Source organism: Linepithema humile, chromosome 4 (genome assembly GCF_040581485.1).
Source record: "Linepithema humile isolate Giens D197 chromosome 4, Lhum_UNIL_v1.0, whole genome shotgun sequence".
NCBI lineage: Eukaryota > Metazoa > Arthropoda > Insecta > Hymenoptera > Formicidae > Linepithema > Linepithema humile.
The window spans coordinates 28,057,855-28,073,324 of record NC_090131.1 but is presented as its reverse complement, the minus strand read 5'-3'; the positions used below and the strand labels follow the sequence as shown (position 1 = coordinate 28,073,324).

At 30.4% G+C, this 15,470-nt stretch overlaps 3 protein-coding genes and 1 non-coding gene across 5 annotated transcripts; all 4 read right to left on the bottom strand.

Annotated features, from left to right (window-relative positions):
* Positions 1–4: 4 nt before the first annotated feature.
* LOC105677805 (uncharacterized) lies at positions 5–1,260 on the bottom strand. The gene is made up of 3 exons (XR_001101605.2): positions 1,069–1,260; positions 472–916; positions 5–279 (listed from the first exon to the last, which is right to left on the bottom strand). It is a non-coding gene; the product is annotated as an uncharacterized protein (transcript).
* Positions 1,261–2,272: 1,012 nt separating this feature from the next.
* Positions 2,273–5,507, bottom strand: LOC105677855 (myb-like protein I). 2 transcript variants are annotated; one of them, XM_012376732.2, is made up of 7 exons: positions 4,265–4,987; positions 4,021–4,126; positions 3,302–3,777; positions 3,146–3,199; positions 2,844–3,062; positions 2,613–2,682; positions 2,273–2,527 (listed from the first exon to the last, which is right to left on the bottom strand). In XM_012376732.2, the coding sequence occupies exons 1-7, from the start codon at positions 4,373–4,375 to the stop codon at positions 2,517–2,519; spliced, it is 1,047 nt and encodes a 348-aa protein (XP_012232155.1). In that variant the 5' UTR covers positions 4,376–4,987; the 3' UTR covers positions 2,273–2,516. The 2 variants fall into 2 exon arrangements, with proteins under 2 accessions (XP_012232155.1, XP_012232156.1); XM_012376733.2 differs by lacking the exon at positions 2,844–3,062 and having other exon boundaries at positions 4,265–5,507.
* A 497-nt stretch (positions 5,508–6,004) lies between these two features.
* LOC105677851 (uncharacterized) lies at positions 6,005–10,076 on the bottom strand. The gene is made up of 8 exons (XM_012376726.2): positions 9,974–10,076; positions 9,787–9,845; positions 7,773–7,971; positions 7,200–7,564; positions 6,823–6,894; positions 6,534–6,738; positions 6,229–6,461; positions 6,005–6,153 (listed from the first exon to the last, which is right to left on the bottom strand). Exons 1-8 carry the CDS (start codon positions 10,005–10,007, stop codon positions 6,097–6,099), a joined length of 1,224 nt encoding a protein of 407 aa, XP_012232149.2. The 5' UTR covers positions 10,008–10,076; the 3' UTR covers positions 6,005–6,096.
* A 1,127-nt stretch (positions 10,077–11,203) lies between these two features.
* Positions 11,204–15,452, bottom strand: LOC105677858 (uncharacterized). Its single transcript, XM_012376737.2, has 5 exons — positions 14,628–15,452; positions 13,829–13,903; positions 13,164–13,250; positions 12,694–13,081; positions 11,204–12,601 (listed from the first exon to the last, which is right to left on the bottom strand). Exons 1-5 carry the CDS (start codon positions 14,682–14,684, stop codon positions 12,282–12,284), a joined length of 927 nt encoding a protein of 308 aa, XP_012232160.2. The 5' UTR covers positions 14,685–15,452; the 3' UTR covers positions 11,204–12,281.
* Positions 15,453–15,470: the final 18 nt, after the last annotated feature.

The following is a 15,470-nucleotide window of genomic DNA, read 5'->3' as shown; positions in this document are numbered from 1 at the left end:
CTAATTTATTTTATTATACATTTATTAACTGTTATATCATTAAACTGTGAGATCACTAAAAGAGAATAAGTAGATATATTTATAACATTTTGTAACATTTTATTATAACACATATATATCTTTCTTCTTAGTAAATCTTTTTTTATTGTAAATAATGCTTGTAGCTCTTACTAAAAGATGTGCTATTTAACTAAAAAAAATATTGTAAGCTTATTAAGATGATATCATATCGCTACGTAGTGGAATTTGACAAAGTACTCTATGCAGATTATTATATAACTGCGAACAGAAAAAAATTAATATTGCTAAATTAAGTTTTGTCTTTAATTTGTAAATTATTGCAAATTATAAAATAAGCGATATATATTATTTATATCGATAAAGGCACTTTGCTTTTATTACATTGTGATTTATTGTATACTTTTTTGGCGATATTGTAATTGCACTTTCTAAGTAATTGCTGTTACTCACTTCCGTTTTTCCACCAGTTTTGTTGCCTTTCAAAAATTCTTTAAGATCTAGTACGATTATTCTGCTGATTTTGTGATATTGAAGTACGATTACTCTGCTGATTTTGTGATATTGAAGTACGATTACTCTGCTGATTTTGTGATATTGAAGTACGATTAGATATTTGATTAGTGCCATTTCCTCCGTTATTCGGTCTGTTTTCACTGCTGTTTGACACATTTCCATACTCTTCTTCACTATAATCAACAATCAGAAACAGCGGTACTAGTTCCATAGTACTATTAGTAGTTGTCCCATTTTTTCCTCCTATTTCGTTACTTTGTGATCCATCGCTGAATTCACTTGATTCGCCCTCAAAAATTGGTATAATAATCAGTTCATTTTCAATCAAATAACCGGACTTGTTTGCTGGATATTTACTGCTATTAACGGGTAATGAAACATTCTATTTGAAAGAAAAATTAAGAAAAGTTACAAAATTAGTGATCAAGCACGACAAAATTGAGGCTTATCATATTTCAAATTTTGTATTATAAATAGTTTTTTTGTAATTTTAATAATAATAAATTACATTAATAATGTTTGAAGTATACATACGTTAGATTCTCTTCTATATTCTCTTGGCGAAGCTAATGTCCTCGTTGCAAGAACGAGGAACAATAAATGTATATATATATGCATATTTTTGATAGATGTTAATACCATCAAATAATATTTTGGAAACTATCTAACAATTCTTGTACTGAAAGCAATGCTAAAGAAGTATTTTAGCAAACTGTTGTTCACTTGACTTATGTAGGACTTTTTTATAACAAATCGTCATATCTTATCATGTTTTGAAAACCATGCTAAAACGTGTATGTTGCGTGTCTCATTATGAAGTTATTATTACTACATATTTTATTGAATAAATTATGATATGGATATTTTCATAGATACATAAATATATGCGCATTATCATGCATATTTGTCATTTGTATTATCATTTGTATAGAATTTCAATATAAATGATATTTATGTAACAAATTAAGAATTTTGTTATATAATTTTATTTAATATTATTTTTATATTTTATTTAATTTATATACATTTACTAATTAATTATGTTTATATTGGGATAAATTAAAAATTTGTTTAAATTTTTAAGCAAAAAATTAAATTTATATATTAAAAAGACTAACATATAATTTTAAACAATATAATCTGTCCTTTTATTTGATAATCTTAAACCATCTTCCGAGCAGTCTTGTTATTCCATATATGTAAAATTTACTTGATATTTTTATTGATACGTGTGTATTTATTTCAAGGTAATTTCTGATAGTTTCTAAAGAATTCTTTATCTCTTTTAAACTGTTTTAAGGTGACTAGAATGAATAATAATCAGAAAGTGAAATGTCAAACACATAAAGATAGAGGATAACACAAGATATTTTAAGAATTGCAACAATTACATTGTTATAATAATTGCAACAACTGCAATAATTATAATAATTTTTGCCAAAATCTCAAAAATATGTGTAGCTTTATGTTTTTATTAAGAAATACATCTTTGTGATTTTTCTTTATCAATTTCAAATATTTTTTATTTATTGCTGCTTTTAACCAATTTAACTGCAGGCAATATTTATTTGCATTAATTATTATACGTATTTAATTAATCCAAAATAAATCCAAAAAGAATCCAAACTAATTTTTGATTCAATTCACAATGTTTGTCTGCGTTTATTATAAATTACAAGAAAAGAATAAATAAAAACAAAAATCTAACTATTTGATGCAAAAAATAAATAAGTAAAAATACCTTATTATATTATAAATTTATTAACATTTAATGTTATATTGTTAAATTACAAGAGAATAAGTATGTGTTATGCAAAATATATTTTTACATTATAACAATTGTAATATATACATGTATTATGATTATAATATTGTTGATCAGAAAGTTTCTTCGGATTTCGATAAATCCAAAGATGAAATCTTTCTTATCGGTGCATATTATTGAACAAAAATTTTGTATCGACGATTTCTATTGCAAATTATCAGATTTGACCTATAAAAGAAAAAATTTCATATTATAAAATATTGATGATATCATCTGAAATAAATTTAAGAATTGTTACGAATAATATTACAACCTAATTCGTAGAAAAAATTATTATTGCGTTGTAAAGATTCACACATGTTGGCCAGGTCATCATTTTGTACCTGCAAAAAAAAAGAACATTGACATCATAAAACAAAACTGAATCTTTTTAATTTAAAATTTTTAAATGTTATAAACGCGTGTTATTTATATAGCAAATGCTTTGCTTTTATTGCATAATATTATGTATTTATAATTAAAAATATAAAAAATAATTATTTACCCTATATAAGTAATAAACAATGGCCTCGCAGTTATAAATAAATGGTGAAATAAATTCGTCACCGTTGTATGGTCTCTCAGTACTATTAGTACTATTAGTACTATTAGTACTATTAGTACTATTATTATTAGATATTTCACCATTAAGTGATACTGTATTATTTTCTCTTTCTTCTTGATTATTATAATTTTCCTCCTGTGGTGTTACATCATCTGCTTCCTTTGTATCATTTTTATTTGTGTTATTATACCCGTAATTATTTAGATATTAGATTGTCCATTATTGCTATGCGTAATACTTACATTTTCGACTGTACTATTGCTACCACGGCCTCCATTTGTTTCGTCCTGATTATCCTGTTGTTCATAAATTTTGTTTTTGTTATTGTTTCTATTGTTATTGCTACTGGATATATTAGATTGTTTATTATTTTCTGGCGTTACAATAATTTTACTTACGTTAATGTTTTCGGCGCTATCTGTGTCGTTTCCAGTAATCAAATCACTGGTATTATTTTGTAATATTTCATTGCTTGATGTTTCTCCTTCTAAATTTCCACTCTCATTTGCATTCCTGTTTGTTTGATTACTTCTTGATGTGCCATTATTATTGCAATTTTGTTCAGGCGATTTATGTCCTCCAATTTTTGTAATATTAATTAATATTCTACTGTTGCCATTAGCAGCAATTCCTCCAGTATGAAGCGAAAGATCAACGCTTTCTCTTAAGCTTAGACGCAGATCAGAATTGATTAGTCCCAAAAATGTGTTATCATTGGATCCTTCTGGCGATTGGTAATTATTTCCAGATTCGTCAGACAATTCATTAGAGTTTTTTTCATTACTAATACTCACTGGTATTCCGTCATTACTAGATCCGCTAAGTATATCGTTATTATCTTCCAATGGTGCTAAGGGGTTCAACGGTATTCCTCCTACGTCAAATGTATTTTATATAATAATAATATTTATTATAAAAAGTAATAAAAATTGATATCTGTTTTGTAAATTTGTTTGGCCATTCAAAATAATTGATAACGTTGATAATTAGTAACGTATCTTAGAAATTTGTGTGTCCTTACGTTCTATATACTTATTACGTTTTATTTAAAATTACAACCTTAATTTAAACCTAAATTTGAAGTTTCAACCTAAACATTTGTTTTCAGATGATTTACCCAATTTCAATAAAGTGTGCAGCGTCCTTAAATTAATATTATTTTCAACTCTTCTTATATTATTTAAATCTGCCAAACTTGAAGTATCATCCGCAAGCGAATCACCCTATATAAAAAAAAAAATTAAGAATCTAAACATTCAGCATGAAAGAAAGTTTAGAACTTAGGTAAAATAATTTTACCTAAAAAATTTTGCTTTAATAATAATTTGTAATGTATCTAATAATATTTGAAATATACATACGCTGATATCTATGTTTCTTCTATGTTTTGACCAAGCAAATGTTCTGGCAGCAAAAACCAGTAACAAAAAAAGATATATATTATTACCGATATATTTTCGACATATTTCCATATTTCCGATTGATAATCTTATTAATCAAATAATAATTTAAAAACTATCAAGAATTTTCTCTATTTAACGTGTTTTTAACTTGGTAGACTGTTTTTTTTTAAACGGAACTGTTTCGAACAAACTTGTTTATCGTCACATTTATACTTGCACGTTGGCACTGTACTATGCAGAAATATGTAAGTGTCAATAGAAAAATGTAAATATTAAAATTCATATCAACAATCATTATATTCGTACTTTCATATTCATGTACATGGAGACAACAACGTAATTTATTGCAATCGCGTATTATTGCATACGAGTATAAATAAAAGGTGTATCAAGCTTGGTAAATTTTGAGAATTTAATAGAAGCTAAATCATATTTACATATACCAATTTTTACATAAATAATAGCAACAATTTTGAAACAATATAGTTAAAATTATATACCGAATTTCACAATTCCTGGTAATATGAACATCATCGTGGGTCTTTTGCATACCTGATTATCAAGATAAAATAATGTCTCGTATGTCATGATAACGTTTTACCTTTCTGGTCAAACGTAATCGTAATACATGTGAGTTAATGCGTCAATTGGCAAGTGTAATGATACTGAACAGCCCCTGAAACATGTTTTTGCACTTAAAAATAATTTCAAGGTAAGTTAAGTATACCCCGGAAAAGAATAAGAAAAAGCAATGAGCAAGATAACGCAGGCAAAAGTAACTTGTTTTAAAAATCTTGTACGCAGTTTATGCATAAAGACATTTCTCAAGTATAAAACTGGTTATAAAAATGATTTATTATAATTTACAGTATATGTAATGTGACATGTGCGTAGAACAAATTTTCATCACGTATACGTGCGTATACATAAATATTTTTTATATAACTTTTAGAATTTTATTTTATTGTTTCATGATTCGACAATTTTTATTGTTGAATATGTATCACAATCAATTCTTCTGCTTAAACATTTCCACCAATTTTTAAAAAACAAAAAATGTACAAAACAACTATTAAAAACGCCGTTGGAATTTCTAAATTCCAAAAACTCAGAACTTTTAAATCCGGTATGCAAAAATTTGTTTCCTAAGATGAAAGAAGCGTATTAAAGCCACAATGGCAATTTTTCTGATTAATAAACAATTATTCTAAAATTCGATAATTTTAACTTTTTTGTATAATTTATTATTTATTTATTATTTATTATTATTATTTATTATTTATTATATATTTATTATTATATTTAATATGATAAATACAACAAACTTTTTTTTGCATTAACCTAATATATATAAGGTAATAAAACTGATATATTTTATAAAATTTATAAAACAATAAATTAAATTAGCAAGGCATTAAATTTTATTTTTAATTAAATTAAAAAATATAAGGCAAATTTTTCGCGCGCGTATAAAATTTTATTAATGTATTTCTGTTAAATAATTCGCAGATCGTAATAAAGAAATGTTGTGTGTGGAAGCACCAGTTGATACAATCTAACCACGTATAGGGAACCACAAGATAAGCATTATGCGTGTCTGGCATCCGCAATCAGGCAGAGTAAACATCCGCCGAATGGGGCTGAATAAGTAATGTTCGCTAAATATATTCGAAGGATCTTGTAAAAAACGTGACTTGATCTTTGCTCATAAATATTAATGTGCAATCATTAATTATAATATTTTTAGGTATAAAAGAACTTGTTAATGGAAATGCATGTTACTGGAACGCTCAGCCGGCGTTGTTTCTCAGTAATTGGTTGACAGCGGACAACGTAGAAATTGGGATCTGAGGATAAAATATGGTTCGTTAAAAAAATTTTATGTTCTCACGCGTGACTCTCAGAGTAAAAGTTTAACTTACATTGAAAATATCATCAAACAAGGATCCGCTGTAAGTTTTGCCCACGACAACTGCGTCATTACCTCCCACTGCATTGGTATAAATTCCACCAACTATATCCGAAGGCGAACCTTGGGAATCGATTGTCGCTGATGGAGTAACGTAAACTGTTTTTCTAGGAGCACCCCAAAATCGCTTTCTGAAGTACCAGCGCGGATACGCGGGCTTAGTAATTACTACGTTCGGCTGATTCTCTGAAGAGAAGAGGATTGTTCATAAAATGTCACTCAAACAGATACGTGGCGAGTCGCGTAACGATTGCTTACCGATTGGTATAGCCGCATTGTTGACATTATTTGGGATTGCAGGTGCAATTGGAACTGCAGGTGCAATTGGAACTGCAGGTGCAATTGGAACTGCAGGTGCAGGTACCACGATGGTCTTTTCGACGGATTTTACAACAGGCGCCGGAGCAACGTAAACCGATTTAAATAAACCACCTTCCACAACGAGAGGTGCTGCACGTCGCATCTTATTAAAAATAAATTTTTTAGATTATTTTTTCAATATCTGAAAAATTCGATATTTTCAATAGGTAATTTGTTCACTTCTCACCTCTTTGCCTTGCGACTCGGGTTTTTCATCTGCAGGTGCATCAACTGGTAGCGTGGTAGGTTCAATCGCCTTCTACATTTGATAGATTTATTTTAAAAACAATATCCCACGAATATATTTATTCAAAGATGATGACTTAACTGTTAAAAGAGTTATCCCAGAAATCCAATGTAAAATTAATGCGCACTTTGACTTATTATTAATGGAAGCTAGCAAAATTACGACTACTCTACGGATGTTGTGTTAGAAAACTGTCAATGAATTTCCTCCCGTTTCTCGTTTTCTCGTTTAGATATTGTATTTGACACCTAGAAAAGCATAACGCTGTATCCGTCGCTTATTAAGCAATTTAATGCAAACTACATATTGATTAAAACCTCTTTCTCCTTTTGCGGATTCTTTGCCCTTGAAGGTATGATTTGTATATTCGTGCGGCCTTTCGCCGGCTTCGTTCCACTCGCGGCTGCATCTGGATTGACGGCTGTTGCAGGAATGTCCTCCGTATTGACTGTACGCGGAATTTCATTAGGTACATTGCCGCTCGCAACTCCTTCGATTATTCCTTTGTCGGCGCCTCCGCCGAGATATACACCGACTCCTTGACCACCCGGTGTCGCGCCTGCGTATAAACCGCCCGAAATTGGACTGAACGATCGTCCACTGCCATCCAATCTTCCGCCGAGACCGGCCGCCGCTTCCGGTCTCCCACGGCCGAGTCCGGCGCGGGCATACAGACCGCCGCCTAAAAGATTTTTTTTTATATCTCGCTTTAATTAATTATTTTTTTATATTTTTGTCTTGAATAAAAACTTGTGAGATTATATTCGTGGTAGCAAGAACTTTTATCAAGCTTTTCAACTTTAAAATTGTGTAATTTTCTTTTTAATAGTATTTCATAAATACAACAAAGCTCACTAATTTAATATTTCTTAATGTTTGCAAATACTAACCGAGATTGCCGTCATCTCCGTTCAATTGACCGCCTAATCCTGCGCCCGCATGCGCACCCCACGGAGTTCCAGCGCTCACATGAAGTCCACCACCCGTTCCCGCGGTTCGTCCGCTGAGAAGACCGCCGAGTCCAGCTTGGGCGTGATATCCTCCGAAGTTCAGCCGAATTCCACCGTTCGTAAATTGAATAAATGGAAGCTGCGTCAAGGTGAGTCATAAGAATTAAATCCATTTATCATAGCCGCGATCGGTATTAATGAGATTGCATTACGTAAACGGAAGGTTTACGCGAGTTGTATAAGTTTCTCCGACGTTATCTACGTTTACAGATGCTATATCTAGATTGTAGGTGACAGTGCAATTGCAATTATGTTCCGGTCTTCTCTCCGCAGTAAGAAATAAAAACCGGCCCCTTTCAAGAGTGTGCACGCGAGTTTCAATTACTGACGTTCCGTCTAATTTCGAAACTATTTACCGTGACGTTGCATGACCCAACAATTTCTCTCGAATATTTTCATGCTAGATATTGTGCAAAATGACCTGAAAGGGATGATACGCATGTTTGCCACTTGTTTACGAAGTTTACTATGTTGGCATTGAAATTCATGTACAACTGAAGTCATACTTATTCTTGATATCACACAGATTATTTCAAAGCGGACGGGATATGATACGAATATAATGATATAAGATAGTAGATTCAACAGCGCAATTACTAAACAACATAAAATGTTTTAACGACACACACGGTGTTGCTGTTAAACATATAATTTGCACTACCGACATGTTAAAGATTCGTAAGCATTATAATGCCTCTTTGTTTCCTTCACTTTTATTGTTACAAGGTTTTTAATAGCAACACGCGTTACAAAACATCTATAATTTTTATCAGTGTTTATTTTTCAGGCTTATAAATAAAGACAGAATTCCTTGTTCTTTTGTATCGGCAATTTCTTAACAGCAGTTTTAATCTTTTTGCTCTTTTTTACTTTAAAAACTATAATTGTTTTCGAACAGTATACGCATAATATTTTTATTTAATAATTGACAACTAATATAACCACATCAATGATAAATGATCAATTTTGTTTTATGCAACCTTCTAATACTTCCGTAATCCTTTCTCTCACTAGTGGAGTTTCTGATTATCTAATCAGTTTAAGGTGTTACTTTGTCTCTTTTGTTTTTTCTTTTAAAGCAATTAGAATCTGTTTTTACTTTTATAGATCACGCGAGGCATTGCTATTTTTTTGCATTTATTTATAGTCACTTATGATGACGTTAGAACTATGCTAGATACGCGGAAAACAATTAGTCGCAATTACCGGCTGGTATCAAATAAATTGATTGAATAATATTACAATGTGTGCCTATAGATTCTGATTTGACACAAATAACATAATAAAATTATCATCACTGTCACCTTGCAGATATATTAGACACGTAAAAAAATGCATGTTAATCAAAGATTGACTCAAGTATCGTTTATTTGTCGTTTCTGCAATTTGATATTTCATCTTACGGTTGTTTGCATATGCATATTTCCTATAATTGTCTGGTTTGAATGTAAGCAATAAACGACAAGGTAAAAAGCAATTTCTTATTTCATCATCCTCAGATACGTAATAACACATATTTCGTTCCATTCTATACATCTCTTGCAGCATCTTAACATTAACACATAGAAGAACACGTAATATATAATTTCGTAATAATTTCTATTATAAGCGTGAAATCGTGATTTAATAATTTATATCGCTTCAGTTTTTTTGATATTTTCACTTGATTTTATAGTGCAAAAACCGACCATGCAACTAGTACACACTATCCTAATAAATAGAACTATTTGTAATATCAGTATTAACAGTATCATGATATCAATTATTCTAAATTACTCCTTTTTCCATAAATACAAATGCACACAAATCTTCGCTTATTTTATGAATTAGAAACAATTAAAAAGCTTTATATTCTTAATTGTAACAAAACAAAGGAGAAAGATTTTTAACTTACTGGTCCAGGCTCCTCCTGGGGCACCTCGGCCGTTTCCTGTGGCATCCCATCAGCCAGAACTATGAAAATGAACAAGCAGTTAGCTACCTTGTCAAACGACATCTTCGCGTTTACTGACGGAGAATCGGGACTGGTAGGCAGGTAGACTGTGATTTCTCAGTCTGACCGGAGGGCATTTCTTACTTACATGCTGGAAGGGGTAAGCTCGGTGAGGTCCGCATGGTTCACTCGTTTATTGCGAACTGCGGGTTTATCCCGCAGTTTTACGGAATTATAATGTAAAATTGGTACAGAGTTCATCTCAACACCGACTTCTCGAATGTTTAAGATGACTAATATTTTAATGAGTTTTTTCATAGAAATAAATTAACATAATTGATAACTAAGTGATTTTAAGTGAATTATCAAGAATAGATATTAATGATTTTTACGAATAAAACAATTTTGTGAGAAGAAAAAATCTTTTTATATAATCATTGTGTTAAAATCTTTAGCAATCTTATTAATATTTAATGATGTTCAGTTTAGAATTTAATAAATTTATTAAAGAATTCTACTATAAGCTCTACTTTCCTTTGTTTTTATGCAAAAAAACGTATTTCTGTTTGCAAATATAAAATACCGGAAATTAAAATCGCTAATACGATGCGGAATTCAATCAAAGATTGTAATTTATTCAACTGCATTGTAAAATAGTTGATAATGAAAGTCGCTAATTATTTTCTAAAGTTTATACGTATCGAATAAATGCAAACCGATTCTGCCAATAATAGAGTATTGATATGGTAGAAACACATATAATATATATAAAATATTTATATAAAATAATACCAATAATTTTTTAAATAAAAAGTTTGTTTAGAAGATGTACTTGTGATCAATCTCATTTAAATGTCTATTTTTTAAATATTATAATATTTCACTGGATCGTACAAATTTATCTTTAAAATAAAACATTTAAAATATTCAGAATGGTAATAGCTCTTTTCACAGTTGCGTTTGATAATAATGTATGCTGATTGACAATTGCAAATGCGTAGAACCATAATAATGTTAGTTGAACAAGCTGTAAACGGGACAATTTCTCGATTCTTCCGCGCAGAAGACTGACAATATATTATCAAGTAAAATTACATAAACCACTTTACTGCGAGGTCATGAGAAAACCAAGTTAATCTTCTTTGAGTTGAAGCATTCCATTCATTTAAATATTAATTTTTTAAAAAAGCCCAATAAAATATTTCTATTATTAATAATAATTTTTTATTTGAAAAAATATACAAATAGAGTTAAAATGATTTTCTTTGTTATTTTTATTATTAATTTAATATTATATTTTTAACTATAATATCAATTTTATATAAAATAAATATTTAAAAAATAAAAAAATTTTGCAATAAATTTTTTATCTTTATTTTGTGAATTATGTTTAATTTTATATGTTGTTATTATAATGATATTGATAAACGTCCGAGCAATCTGTTCACATAGACTTCTATAATAAATATTTAAAATAATAAAGTAGATATAAAAAAGTGTTGCAAATGTCCATCAGCAGACACATGCAATGCATAAATTTAATATTATAATGCAATTACGGAGCAAGGTAAAAGATCAAGGCTTAATTTCACGCGCTGTTGATTGATATATGCATATATTTGTGCGTAAAAAAATGTATATTTATGTATCAAGAATTTATGTGTTGTCTGCTTACGTCAATTAAAATGTATTTTTTTTATAACAGTAAGTTAAAAATTATATTAATATATGTGTGTACGCTAAATTCATTGAATTATGACATATTGTGTATGATGTAAATTCGTGTTTATCTTTGAGATAAACAAGAATTTATTTCATCTTTAAAAACGCAACCACATTTATCAGAATCCATAATAGCGTTTTTATAATATTTTTTTCTATCGTTAAACATTATTAATTCTATATTCTTGACGTCACATCAATATTTGTTACTTAGAAATAATAAATTGATCCGATGAGTAATACATTTTCTCTAACTAGAATCAATTAGTTTCTAGTTTTTACAGAACTACGTACTTGTAAGCATACTGGGTGTTGGCTAGAGCTTCGTGAGTTTAAAGATTCTCAAAAAAATCACATTTTTATAGAAAACCTAATTTTATTAATTTAAACAAAGCAGAAAGTCAAAAACAGAAAAGAAATAGTATATATATATAGTATATTATAAGTATAATATATATATATATATATATATAAATTGCAATTTTTATATTTTTTAATTTAAAAGTTAGTTACCTACTTGCATAATATTATATTGATTATTATCTTATTATTATAATAAAACGTTTTTTTTTTTATTTACTCAGTATATTTGTAAAAAATATTTTCTTCAGAAATTTTCACGACATAAACGAGTACAAAATGTAAAGTATGCGAAGCGCAATGTAGAATGATAATTACTTATGCTTAAAAATGAAAATTATGTTTAATATTATATTTTGTGCTTATTCACATTATTATCGCACAAATTTTACTTTTGCGCTTCTCGGTGCAATTTTATTTTCTAACGGCGGCTCGTCGTATTCGCGTCCAGGTTTATTTTTAATCTTCGCGATTGCGTCGTCAGAATGTTCATAATTACTCTGATATTTGAAAACCTTTTGCTTTCTCTGTTTGGGAGCAATCTTATTCTCGATTATGACATCCGTGTTAGAAGGTCGAGTTCCGTACAAAGTGCCGAATCCAGCGGTCAGCCCATGCCAGGAGAAAGATGTGTCTTCGTTGACATTTTCATGGACCGCGTAGGTCTGGTTCGGTTGATTTCCTTCATGTCCACCTTCGACAAGCGACAAACAATTCACGATTGGTTGTTTAATTAGACGCTTCGATGGGTATATCAATAATTTAGCAAAATTAAAAAAAAATTACCATGACCTCCATGACCACCATGACCATGACTACCATGACCGTGATCTCCGTGGCCTCCATGAGGCTTGTGGATGCCACCTGGCTTATGGCGATTTCCAAGATGTCCGCCAGTTTGGTGTCCGTCAAAAAATCCGTGATGTCCAATTAGAAAATCGCTCCACGCGTTCAATCCAAACGAATCCTTGTGATGCCTGACAACTCTAGTCAGTTGCTGCTGCAATCGTTGGTTTTGAATTTCCTCCTTCCGCTTCCTTTTCTGCTCCTTTATAGCCGCCAACCGTTCTCTCCTCTCTTGACGAGCATTTCGAATATTTTCCGCGTTTAGACGCCTTTGCTCTGTTGCAGTTTTTACGAGTGTACCGACAGCTTCCAAAGTCGAAACGGGGATCTGTAAATGATTGACGCACTAATTATCTAAAATAATTACATACACTTTGTTACAAATGTGAGTAATTCTGTGTATAGATGACCTTAATAATATTGTCTATCGTTTCCGTGTTCTCTGGTGAAATCACTTGAGCGGCTGCGGCGCTTTGTCTGATCGCCGTGATCGGAATCTGCAAGATAGAATATTATATATTTAGTGCATTAGTTTGGCAATTTTTTCTTTTTTATTTTTAATATACAGGGTGATTCAAAACAATTTGATGTCCTTGCAATATTCTTGAGCGAATTCTGAGACGATTTTTCCTTTTACAAAGTTTTGTCCGAAGCTTAGTTTTCGAGTTCTAATTGAAAATAGTTTGCTACTTACGAGTCCGATACAATGAGCAAGCAGAGACGGTGCAATGTGTCATGAGACGATAGTAAACACTTGACAGTCTCATTATATGTTGCGCGTCTCTGCCTGCCCGTTGTACCGAACTCGTAAGTTGCTACCTATTTTCAATTATAACTCGAAAACTAAGCTTCGGACAAAATTTTGTAAAAAGAAAAGTTGTCTCAGAACTCGCTTAAGAATATGGCATTGCAAGGACATCAGGTTTTGATCACCCTGTATATCATCAGAGTGCTTTAATTAGATTGAAACTCTACATTTTGTCTTTACTGTTTGATATTTCCATTTATTTAAGAATTGATTAATTAATCGATATTTTTTAAACAAAAAAATTGTATTACGTTGCAGAATACGTACGTTAAAGATGTTGTCTATCAGTTGACCATTCTGTACGGGTGCATTTTGACGTTGCACTCTACGCTCGGAAACATCCTGAAATGCATAAAGCAGGCTAATCTCTCTTTCTTATATGATAGCGTAAAAACTTTGCATGCTCGTACAAATTGAATTTTTTGCAGTTTGTTGCATAAGTGAAAACTATCGATAGGCTACGTGAGTCTTTCTAAAAAATTTCTCCCTCGAGATAAATATGATAAATACAACCCACACTGCTGTCATCGGACATTACATTCGTGCACATATGGATTCACATAAATCGACGCGCACGCAACTGCGGATTCAGTATCTAGTCTTTATTGCAACTTTCACTTTTCGCGGATTAAAAATATTCACTAATCTTCCTCATTTATCGGAAAGGTGATTTCGCAATGCAGTTTATATATATATATATATATTCAATTCTTAAAAGTGAAATAATTTTTTAAATACGCAGAAAAAAGTTCCTTCAAAGATTTTTACAAGACATAAGACAAATTGGCTTTGAATTTGTTATTTAAAAAATTAAGCGTAAGTTGCAATAACAATAACTTTATAGAAATAATAATTATTGTAATGTCAAAAATATTTTAATAAATATTAAAACATTATAATGTGGAGAATTGTTGTATATAAAATTACTCGTAAAATTTAAACTATGAAGTGTATTAAGCACGTTATTTCTAATTTTTCAAAGTACACGACTTATATTTAAAAATTGTTAGCATTTAAATTTTCTAAAAATCGATATAATATCTAGTACAAAGTGGTACAAACTTACGCCATACGTGTTGCCAAATAGAAGAAGGAAGCTCAAAAGACCGTAGCACCAAAACATTCTTTTGACACGTCTCGAAGCAGATCGTTTACAACTGGCACCAGCAGGTTTCAACACAAGTCGGACGATTGAATCGTCGATCCGCTTCGTCGAACTATAAGGGATGCCGCGAAATCCCACACGAGGCGTCGACCAATCCGGCTTAAGGATCTCGCAAATTCTTGAAACGAAGAAGATGCTTTCTACTTATCGCAATCGCGCGATATATGGTTCTTCAGGTCCTTTCATTCTCCATCACCGGCCAATTATTCAAAAAACTATTCATTTCGTTTTCTTTATCTTACACTCGTAAAACTCCGGCGTGTGGGTTGAGAGCCAAAAACCGTTGCGCAATATATCGTAGAGATATCTAAGAATGATCGCCCACTCATGATGTAATCGTACACCTGGGATTTCTTAGGTCAATTCTGATGCTATTTGAATTATAATTTGACAAGCTGGTCATTTCAAAAAATCTAATATTTCAAAGAGATAGCCAGTAATGGCAGATCAAAGAGCTGACGTTGTTGTGTCATTGTTACTTTTCATTTGGCAGTGTTAAAATTAAATTTTGTACGGTCTATTTAATTTGGCAATAAAGAATTGAATAAGAAATAAACATTAATTTAAAAAACTATAGTTAATTTATGATAAAATGTATAATAAAATTTAATTAAAAAAATATAAATACCCACCTTTTACATACATCTATTTTTGCAATTTGCTTAAATAAACAGTGTCGTAATATTATTATAAATTTAAATATTATTTTTAGTGACAACTATAGTTTTTGGAATTGTTGCCATA

Coding starts and splice junctions, on each gene's coding strand:
- LOC105677855 (XM_012376732.2), bottom strand. CDS start 4,375: ATGGAAATATGTCGAAAATATATCGGTAATAATATATATCTTTTTTTG. Junction 3,778..4,020: donor GCACACTTTATTGAAATTGG/GTAAATCATCTG, acceptor CATTTGACGTAG/GAGGAATACCGTTGAACCCC. Junction 3,063..3,145: donor GCAATAGTACAGTCGAAAAT/GTAAGTATTACG, acceptor AATGATACAAAG/GAAGCAGATGATGTAACACC.
- LOC105677851 (XM_012376726.2), bottom strand. CDS start 10,007: ATGCGGACCTCACCGAGCTTACCCCTTCCAGCAT. Junction 7,565..7,772: donor CGGAGATGACGGCAATCTCG/GTTAGTATTTGC, acceptor AAAATCTTTTAG/GCGGCGGTCTGTATGCCCGC. Junction 6,895..7,199: donor ATCCGCAAAAGGAGAAAGAG/GTTTTAATCAAT, acceptor TATCAAATGTAG/AAGGCGATTGAACCTACCAC.
- LOC105677858 (XM_012376737.2), bottom strand. CDS start 14,684: ATGTTTTGGTGCTACGGTCTTTTGAGCTTCCTTCTTCTATTTGGCAAC. Junction 13,904..14,627: donor TATTTGGCAACACGTATGGC/GTAAGTTTGTAC, acceptor TATGCATTTCAG/GATGTTTCCGAGCGTAGAGT. Junction 12,602..12,693: donor TGGTGGTCATGGAGGTCATG/GTAATTTTTTTT, acceptor CGCTTGTCGAAG/GTGGACATGAAGGAAATCAA.